The sequence below is a fragment of the Pieris rapae genome, chromosome 1 (genome assembly GCF_905147795.1).
Source record: "Pieris rapae chromosome 1, ilPieRapa1.1, whole genome shotgun sequence".
Taxonomy (NCBI): Eukaryota; Metazoa; Arthropoda; class Insecta; order Lepidoptera; family Pieridae; genus Pieris; species Pieris rapae.
This window is the reverse complement of record NC_059509.1, coordinates 4,267,910-4,278,369: the sequence shown is the minus strand read 5'-3', so window position 1 is coordinate 4,278,369 and position 10,460 is coordinate 4,267,910. Positions and strand designations below refer to the sequence as shown.

The window sequence follows — 10,460 nt, the reverse complement described above, 5'->3', positions numbered from 1 at the left end:
ATGCGGAATTTTGAATACCTGATTTCATTTACTGTCTGCAGTCAAGAACACTAGCGTTTAAGTCTTCGGGGCATTTGCAATATGTTGATGTCTCGATGGGAGAGGATTCAGACTAGACCCTATATTTAGACGGCAAATAAATTATGTGTTTTTAGCACAATTTGATTTTTTTAAGAAGTTTTCCGGATCATATGTGTGGTGGACGAGTAGAAAGTTATGTATTTCTTCAAATCTTGTAACCAGTGTAACAAATTATTGTCAGCTTGAAAGTCATTGTGGATCTCGAGACGTGTATATGTAAAGTATGTCTGAACTCTGAAATACTTAACTTATTTAGAATGTCATTCTACTACACCACAGCATCAAAAAATCTAATTAAAATTTGAAATGGAAGTAAACTTTAATCGCCAATGAATAATTGAAAATTTTTTTAAATACCCGTACTTAGGTTTATAATTAAATGTAACAATACAATTTTACCTTTAAAATAATCCTGAACAAACACGTAAATATTTGACTGAGAGAGTTTGAATTTAGTAAGAATAACAAAACACGATCACAGCTTAATGATAACAAAACAAGCCGCGAAATTCATTCCAGCATAATTATTATGGACAACATTAATTAATCCTATTTATTGTGGACAAAGGCACTCACAACCAATACTGGTTTTAAAGCAGAATATTCTAAACATTGATATTAAACATATTTTGCATTTATGAAACGTGAAAGGACTGTTACCATGGTTACGATATCGTTTACAAGTATGAAAATGGTAACCATGGTAACAAAGTCGAAACTGTTTTATCTTCATTTTATAATGAAACTAATTACTCATAACATTAGTTAAAAATAAACGTGTCAGTTAAAACTCCTATTTAAAAAAAGTCAGAGAGAACGGATCAGTTATTATTGTATTTTACACGCAATAGATTTTTTTTGATAGTATGAAGATACCCTATAGAAGCTTGATGAAACATTCAAGTATGATACATCATATTATCTTTGTAGAATTATTAAAAATATTTTTCAATTTATATTTAGCTTACCCAAGTTCTTGAAATTAATCGTTCGCTTAAAGTTATTAAAAATTCAAATCATCTTTTCGTAGCTACTTTCAGCTCGTAAGTCCGGGATGAATATTAAAATTGGTGTTCAACATTTAAAATGAGATGGAAACAGAAGCAGTCTAATACGTATTCACAAAAATGTTTATTATTATTAAGAACATGGTTCCGTCCTTTGCTGTCCGTTGGTAAAAGTTAACAGAACTCTGGGGTATCGAGTTCAATTCCCCGTCAAAGCATTCGTTACAAATAATTTTATATTCGTGTCTGGACTGCAGATCAGTGAAGGTTATTAGGTGCTACAATTCCTTGTTACACCTCGGTTTGGTTAATGCAGTTTAAAAATAGTATACCTAAATCTGAATGACCAAACTTCTTCGTCAAGACTCTTGGTGTTAAGCAAGCTTGTCAACTGCAGCCTACAAGATAAAGTCCAAAAGAAGGGTTGTTTCACTAATGAACAGCCGGAGGCACCTATCTGAATAAAAGTGAAGGATCCAGCCTAATGATCTCTGAAAATCGTGACACCATGTCGAGTGTCTCTTTGTAGTGCATAGATTTAAGGGGAGATTGTATGAAACAATATGCTGCAAGAAAAGTACTTTCAGGAGGTTGGCGATTTATTAATGGGCTCGGCAGGAGGTTTTAGATTATTTTATTCTGATTATTGATATTCTGATGGATTACTAAATACAATTCTTCAGTGTACGTGCTTGATTGATTAATCTTATAGCCAAGTAGGTAGGCTGTATTTGCTCACCAACCCGTAGTTATTATTTCCCTGGGGTTAGATGATCTTATGTATGCACTCTGAATGTAAATAAATAAATTTAAAGATTATATTTTTTTATATTTTTTATCTTTATAGTATTTTATTTGTTATTGCGAAATCTATATACACTTTCAAGAAATCCAAATTGCCACGGATAAATTTAAACAATACATCCATTATGACGTGTTTAAAGACAAACGTTTGCATACGAAGCGAAGCGTGGATTGATTGCGAGTTTTCAAACGGGAAACTATAAAAATCACAAGGAAATACGAAATTCTATTTTCATCATACTAAAGGAAAATTGATGTTTAAATTATAAATGATAGAGAAAAGGCAAAAATATTTCTCACCGAGTTGGTAATTAGAACGAGACCATTTTGTTAGTGGACTACGTTACCTTTACTAATTGCATCTCATTAAAAAATATACGGCTTTCCGCAATTAACCTATATTTCTATAACGTTCATATTAAAAACACTTCGACCTGTAATGGCATAAATTATCCACTTGTGGTCTGACCATAGAATCACTTCTTGCTTTTTATGAAAATGCTGTATTTAATTAATTTATTATTACGATTACCGTACCGTCAAAACTACATTATAATGCTTTACCTTAGCGATAGTATTGTACAAAAATATCGAAATATTTGCAATTTTAAAATTAAATGTTATATTGTATTCTCTCATATCAAGAATATAAAAAAAATGGAACTAATGTTCTCTCTGTTTTAGTTCAAATGGGCTTAACACTGTTTTCCAGACAAAATTTCGTTGTATTATGTTAACTATTCGATTCTCCCATACCTAATTTAAAATCTGTTATTGATAAACGTCTAAAGGTAACTAAAGGTATATATACTTTGTAACACAGTTGTCGTCAAGTCAGTAGGTGTATTAAGGTATTCATAACGTAATTAATCCTATAATCAGTTTTTTTGCTGTGAGATCTTTGATTAGTAAAAACTAAAACGTATTAGTATTTCATTGTAACTCGTAGATAGTGGTCTTTAATTTTGAAAAATAAATAGTCCAGTCCATTCCATAAGTAATCAGAATTAGCTTTAAAGACTTAATTTTAAAACAGAAAAGTAGCAAGCTTTTACTTATATACGAAATGTTCATTTAATAACACCTTAATAATAATAATGCCTTTACAGTTTTTTTTATAATAAGTCAATTAAATTTACACTTTCTAGTCTCTTTCATATGAACGTTTAAGTCAATGCATTTTAATAACAAGACAAAACTCAGGCCTTTATTTACTACACTAATTATTGAACAAAGAAGTTCGTTTGACACAACATTTACTTGCAAAGAACACGAGGAAACACACTAGAGGAAATACAATGGGTGATATCATACATTGTTTTCAAATTAATGAAAAATTTTGGAATATATTAGGCATACACCCGAAACCTAATAATAAATTACATTTGATATATTCCGCTGTGTTTGTGATTTTCTTCATAATTATATACGACTTTTTATTTTCAATCAATTTCTATTTCATGCCAAATCAGCTAGATTTGTTCATTGAAGAACTTATTTTGTATTTTACAACAATTGGTGTTGTGTCGAAAGTCTTAACATTCGTTTGTATGAGAGCAAAAATTACCCAACTACTCAGTATATTGAAAAGTGACTTATTTCAACCAGAGAACGAGGAGGAATACCACATTTTATGTGAGGCGAATAAATTTAATATCACCTATTGGAGAATAGTTGCAGTGGTTTCCTTTACATCTAATATAACTCATGTCACATCGCCTTTGTTATTACATTTGATTTTCGGTGCTCCACTCTCTCCCCCCGTATGTAGCTACTCATTTATACCAGAGAATACCACTCATACACTTATTTATCCCATATATTTTTACCAGAGCATCGGCATACATTTTCATATGTTGAACAATGTAAATATCGATACATTTATTCTCGGTCTTATGATTCTCGTGATGGCCCAATTGGATATTCTAGCTGTGAAGTTGAAAAATGTTACGAATATGCCATCTGCGATCAACCATGATCGATCCCAGTGTACAGATGCTGAGGGAAATTTAATCCTGAAATTGAATAGTTCTTTAGAACGATACAATGACGTTGCAAAGTAAGTTTATATAATAATTTTCTATAATTCTGGTATTTAGAAAAAGTGTGGGCATGGCATAGAACTTAGTTCTTAGTCCGTTTCATTGATAGTTAAGGCAGGCGTGGCAAACCGAAGCAATTTTCGCGGGGAATCGAACGCAGTACCTCGATTGTAGTAATAGGTATTTAAACGCGTTAACAAATTTAATATTTTGTTACAAAATTTAACTTACGAATTCTTTCAAGAAGGCTATAGTGATGTTTATTTTTATTATAGTTAAATTTCGTACACAGTTTAATATTTATTTTTTAGGTTTTGTGAACTGACAGAAGAAGTATTTAGTGTATCTTTATTCGTCCAATTCAGCATTGCATCTGCTGTCATTTGTGTATGCCTATTTCGTTTTACGTTGGTAAGTAAATTCATTTAAATATTAAATAAATACAATAATCACCTTAACAATGGTTTACTTACACAAGTGTTGTCTGCTGTCTATATTTTTGAAGACATTGCGCCGAATTATGTAATATGCGCTATGTTCCAGAACCTTCCAAAGACACAACTCTTTCATCTCTATTCTATTCTTGTTATTTTGTTAATATTTTTCATTGTCATATTCATTTAGTGTTAAAACCTTGTATCTAAGCGGTCTTTTTAACGTAAAGGTCGAGATGAATGCATCCCGTTGGGCACCGATGGTGATAGATGTTTTTATATATATCATGAAAAACCACAGCCTAAAAATAGATGACGTGTTAGCTAAAGAAAGAATTATAAAGGAAAAGGTTCCTCAAACTAAGATTGTAGGACATATGTGTGTATTTTTTTTACATTACAGCCTTCCACTTGGCAATATTACATATTTCTCGGAACATATATATTCATAATGATAATACAAATCCTAGTTCCATCCTGGTTTGGAACTCGAATTATGGATAAGGTAATTTATTTATTTATTCTTATGAATAATATCAAAATAATAACGAAATTCCGGTTAAATTATATTATCTAATATCATATCGTATAAGAGTGACAAAAACTATTCAATAGTCATATGAAGACTTTATATAAACCATATTATATAGTGTTCGTGTATTGAAAATTTCAAACAAGCTTAAAAAATATAAAGTGACCAGTTGGCCTTACTAATCATCAGATGATATTAGTACGTAATTATAATTTTAATTTTCAGAGCTGTTTTCTTTCCCATGCCATATACAGCTCAGATTGGACACATCAATCTCGTGCCTATAAAAGAAACATGAGAATTTTCGTGGAGAGGGCAAGTAGGCCTCTTTCTATAACTGGTTTGAGGATGTTTCCGATGTCTCTTAGTACATTTACATCAGTAAGTAATAAATCTAATAAAGTATTACAAAATGTAAAGCTTAACCTGATTTAAATTAATCGAACTTTTTTTATGAAAACATTAAGATTAGGTACTCAACTACTTCCGACAACTTACTAGTGAGCTCTCTGGCATTGTGAGTGTCCATGGGCGGCGGTAACCCTTAACATCCGGTGATCCTCCTGCCTGTTTGTCCTCTGTACTATAAAAAAATACGCAAGGCCGTGACTTTAGCGTGCGACACACATCCCTGAGGTCGTAAATTGGACTTTTTGTATATATGCGCAATCACCACGCGCTCATACGGGGAAGATGAAAATCGTGAGAAAACCAGCATATACCCAAAATAATCACGGCGTGTGTCAACTATAAAAGGTTAAGTGGTCTTTAGAAAAAACAATTGATCAAGAAACATACAGCATAATGCGCTACTGGTTTTTTTTCAAAATGTATTCGGTGTATTTACGATTGTAAAAAGATAATAATAAAATTAAATCAATCAAGGCAATTTAAGCATGAATCTCCCTGGGGCCTGGAAAGGGTTTAGCTTTATAATGACTAATTGATATTAATACAAAATTGCTTTTGTAATAAGAACCATTCAAATAAAATTCTGGTATTTAAAATGCCTGCAACTGTTATGACTTTATTTAGAGCATAATTCCAAATTGTAAAATGTGTATTTTTTTACAGATAATGAATTCCGCTTACTCCTTCTTCACATTGTTACGAAATATGGAGTAGATGCTAGAATCACGTTAAACTCACCGATAGCCGTAGTTGCTCCCTCACACTTTGAAATCAATTTTTATTTTTCTTTGCGTGTTTGCGTATTATTGCTTCTTACATTAAATCTTGTATTAAGTTCATTATTTTAGAGCGCCAAGCGTTGGCAAGCTTTCCTAATTAAAAAAGTAAACAAATATAAGCACAAAAATAAAATCGCTAAATAAAAGATGTTTAAAAATTTATGTGCTGACAACGCTGTAAACATATTCGTATAGACTTTCAATGAGGAAATTACAGGACATTACAAATGTGTAAATCTATTTTGTATGACCAAACGAAACTAACAAATCCTTGCTTTTTTACGGTTTTATTTAATAAGGGTTACCTGGAATAGATTGCTTAGTAGCGTCGCAATAAAGTCGCCCGTTGCACCATGCTTTCGATTGGTTATATTATTATTTAATTGTGTAAAGTGTGAATAAATAAATGGATAAACGTTTTTTCTTTATTTCTTTTCCTGTGAAACAAATTCAAAATATTTATAATAATTATTTTTGTAAAAATGACATATTACTATTAAAATGCACTGTACTTGCCATTTATTAGCACAAATAAAGCACATCATTTAGTGTTTTATCTGTGTACAATGACGTCACACGCAAGAACCTCCGACAAAGCTATTGTTAGATCGTCTGGCCTGGTAATAAGACGTATTTTTATGGAAACAATACTGGTGACTAGACAAATAAGATGTGCCAACGTGACGAGGGTAGCTCTACACTTTTTACGGAATCTTCCATTATTGTTTGGGACGAAATAAATTGCTAATGCGAAGGTCAGTGACGTATAGGTGAATATATATAAAACATATTTCTGTAGTTTTGAGAAAAAATAAAAAATGAGCGTACAAACTATACAGGTAAAAAGTGAAACTTCTTTGTAAATTAATTATTACTGAGTTAAAAGCCCCAATAGATGATCATGTACCCAGTATCTGATCACTCCATGTGTTTCACGCTGTTTACACACTCTATACGTGCTAATGATAATATAAATTTTAAAACAATCTGCGTTTACTTCATTAGACGATATGCGATAGAATTGCAATCTAAAGTTGTAAGTACCTGGATGGCCGAGCTTTGCTCGGTATTTTTATTTTTTTATAAATTGTGTTTTTGGAAATTATATATAAGTACGAATTACATACTAAGAAAATGATGAAATATGAACAATATAGATTATATATGCTGGAATAGCTTTAGTGTTGTTGTGTCGTTAAAGCAATTAAAAAAAAATTGTATTATTATTCGCCGATAGATGTCAGGAAGATTCATTTTTCAGTTTAAATTGGGACTACTCAAACACCACCTTTTTATTATTTTCTATCATTTATTCGCCCCCGAAACCCCCCGTATACTAAATTTCATGAAAATCGTTGGAGCCGATCCCGAGATTCCAATTATATATATATATATACAAAAATTGCTCGTTTAAAGATATAAGATATGTAACTAGTTGTAAACACTCTATTGGTATCAACCAGTATTGATTTTATTGTATTTTTTCTCGACCAGGGAGGTTCTCACTCTCTCTCTATCGGTCTCAATCGCTATCTTCATTTTCTTCGACAAAAACGCTGTACATGTTCGTAACGTTCCGTAAAAGTTTACCCCCATGCGCCTAAAGAAGTTTCAGTTCAAAAATTTGTATTACTAAATATTCGCATCTATATCTGTTATACAACCGACGAATATTTAGGTTATCTACATTGTATTATTTAATGGCTTTAATATCAATTCTGAGTTTTAAATAGAATTTCAACCGCAGTAGTCCGAAGTAATTTATAATACTTTGAGATCCTAATCAAATATATTAAGCACATATAGTTCTCAATATTTATTATTTTTCATGTCTTTATTGATTTGTCATCAAATACTTTTTGTTTACACTGCCTTGCTCTTGCCAATTTTTTAGTAAAAGTTTTTGGCACATACTTATATAATGGTCAATGAACGTACATTATACATGTAATAAAAAATAGCAATTCTTATACTGAGAGATAAGTAAATTTTATGTTTTAATTATTTTCACATACAAGTACAACCCACTAATTCAGACCTTAATTGTTTAATGATAATCACCTACTTATAATAGGATAATATGAGTAAGTTAAACAATAGATCATATGTTAACTAAATAACAAGTTTCGCTTTGAAAATAATTGATAAAGCCAAAACTGGCATTTAAGATATCTATAAAAATAAAAAGCACTCATACGGACGAAGATGATTTAATGGCGAAACCCGGATTTATAAGGGTGCCTGTACCAATAATATATTGAAGATCGCTCTTGATTCCTACCTCTTTCGTGCCGTTTTATTAAAACATATATTATGGCGCACGTCCTGTTGACACTGAATAATGCGAGATATCTTCTACATATTGCTGTAAGCTATTATGGACTATAACAAAATTTTACGTAGCAAATATTTTTCTATGTATAAAATTTTGTTGGATCTATTAGTAAAAGATGTTATATGATATTGCAATTTAATGTGCAAAGCAAAGCATCATTCGCAAGAAATTTTCTTTAACGTAGATGAAATAATAAAAGACTAGATACATAACTTTGTTTCGTTTCTGTTTTAATAATTAATGTGTTATTTTGCTGGTTTTGCAGTGGAACATAGAATTAAAATAAAACAAAATATGCGTTGGGAAATATAATTAATATTGTCGTTTATTATACTAAATAAATAAACAAGTGAATATAAGACAATGGTCATATTCAATAATAAAAGAAAAATCGCCAAATTTGCGACTCTTAAGTGCTGTAGAAGAATCACACTGAGCGACTTAGCAAGAAGGATACATTGGATTGGATCGACCCGACCGTATCCCCAAATGAAGTCATTTAAGATCGCTCTCTGTGGTCACTAAGATTGTGAATTTAAAATGGAGATACGTGGGTGCCGCACATATAGCTCGCAGGGAGAACTTCTAATAAACCCGAAGATTTCTTGAATGCAGACCTTAAGCATGGAAAGGCAAAACCAAAGACCACTTGACTGATCACCGACGAGATGGATCGACGATATCACAAAGCATGTAGGCTGTTATAGGTTATAGATTGGTAGACACAGTTTCCGCACACATAATTGGCCCAATGCGTAAATATAAAATAAATAAGGCGTAAAGTCCTGGCTAATTTAGCTAGCCTAGCTACTTCCAGAAGCACAAGACTCCTGGGCACTTCACAGGCGTCACGGACTGACCTCACTGCTCCTCGCGATTTCAGCACGTTGTTTAGCCAGGGCCTGTATTCCAGGACTATGTGGGTGACTGATTCCTCTGCGCTGAAACAGCCTATGAACAAAGGGCTGTCTGTAGCGCCTAAGACAAAAAGATGTTTATTAAGAAGACTACGAGACAATGCCCCGTAACTGTCCGTATCATTGTTTTGAGATTGGTTCTATTTAATCTTAGAACTCGCTTTGTCAGTTGCGGGTTCACCGCTGGCAGAGCCATTTATGCCAGCAAATAGATGCAATGCAAGTAGGAGAAAAATGAGGTACGTCTACCTATGACCTCGAATAATGGCTGATGACAGTGATTAAACGCACTTTTAAAATTTATATTTCTAAATAGTTTCTCTTAATATTCGTGACAAAATTAAATTATTGATGTAATACCGTCTAATAGTTAATGCCACAAGCAGCAATCTAGTTAGCAGACGTTAGAGAGTTAAATGAATGTTTGTACAAGAGAGATAGGTTCAGTGTCAGTGCTAATTTCGAAGGCTGTATCTAGTTTATCTTCAAGGCATCGCGGAAACTCGTTCCGCACACGTTCTAGGAAAGCAAACATGTAGGAGATATAGTATAAAATTATCGGGTATAAGTCGTATAGCAAATCAAATAGTATAGTTTTAGACGATGTAGAAGAAATATTTTAATTACAAACAATAAATTAGTTACTGTATGAGTCTGTTATATCCATATTATGGCCTGATTTAAAAAAATTATTTACATTGAAACAAAGTATAAATATGGAGTGTTTTGTACTTGATATACATAAACCTAAACTTCGATATTTTGAAGTTATACCTACTTCTTTTAGCGCGTTGGGGAAAAATTATGCGAGTATTTTTTTACGATGCGCGCGCACACCATCCCAATAAACCAAAACCCTGAAGTTAGCAGTTAACAAGTTTTGAACCTACCATACGTGTTTTGTATCAGTCAGAAGATAATACATGCAATAATATATTATAATAATTTGCTCTGATTATTAGTGGTAATAATTGTTTTTTGTTACTTAGAATAATTTTTTTTAATAAGAAAAATGTATCTTGTTACGTCATAGAAGCATAATTTCTAAAGCGTGTAAGTAACACTCATTTTTTTGTAATAAAAACAAATAGGTCATTAAACTTCTATGTCTAACACAT

The 10,460-nt window shown here is 31.9% G+C and overlaps 1 protein-coding gene across 1 annotated transcript; it reads left to right on the top strand.

Moving 5' to 3' along the window:
- Positions 1–3,190: 3,190 nt before the first annotated feature.
- Positions 3,191–6,052, top strand: LOC110994795 (odorant receptor 46a-like). Its single transcript, XM_022261645.2, has 5 exons — positions 3,191–3,951; positions 4,246–4,345; positions 4,772–4,873; positions 5,126–5,281; positions 5,975–6,052. Exons 1-5 carry the CDS (start codon positions 3,191–3,193, stop codon positions 6,023–6,025), a joined length of 1,170 nt encoding a protein of 389 aa, XP_022117337.2. The 3' UTR covers positions 6,026–6,052.
- Positions 6,053–10,460: the final 4,408 nt, after the last annotated feature.

Bases quoted from the DNA above. Each gene is read 5' to 3' on its own strand.
- LOC110994795 (XM_022261645.2), top strand. From the start codon at position 3,191: ATGGGTGATATCATACATTGTTTTCAAATTAATGAAAAATTTTGGAAT. The intron at 4,874-5,125 runs GTAATTTATTTA...TTTAATTTTCAG, and splicing joins GAACTCGAATTATGGATAAG to AGCTGTTTTCTTTCCCATGC. The intron at 5,282-5,974 runs GTAAGTAATAAA...ATTTTTTTACAG, and splicing joins CTCTTAGTACATTTACATCA to ATAATGAATTCCGCTTACTC.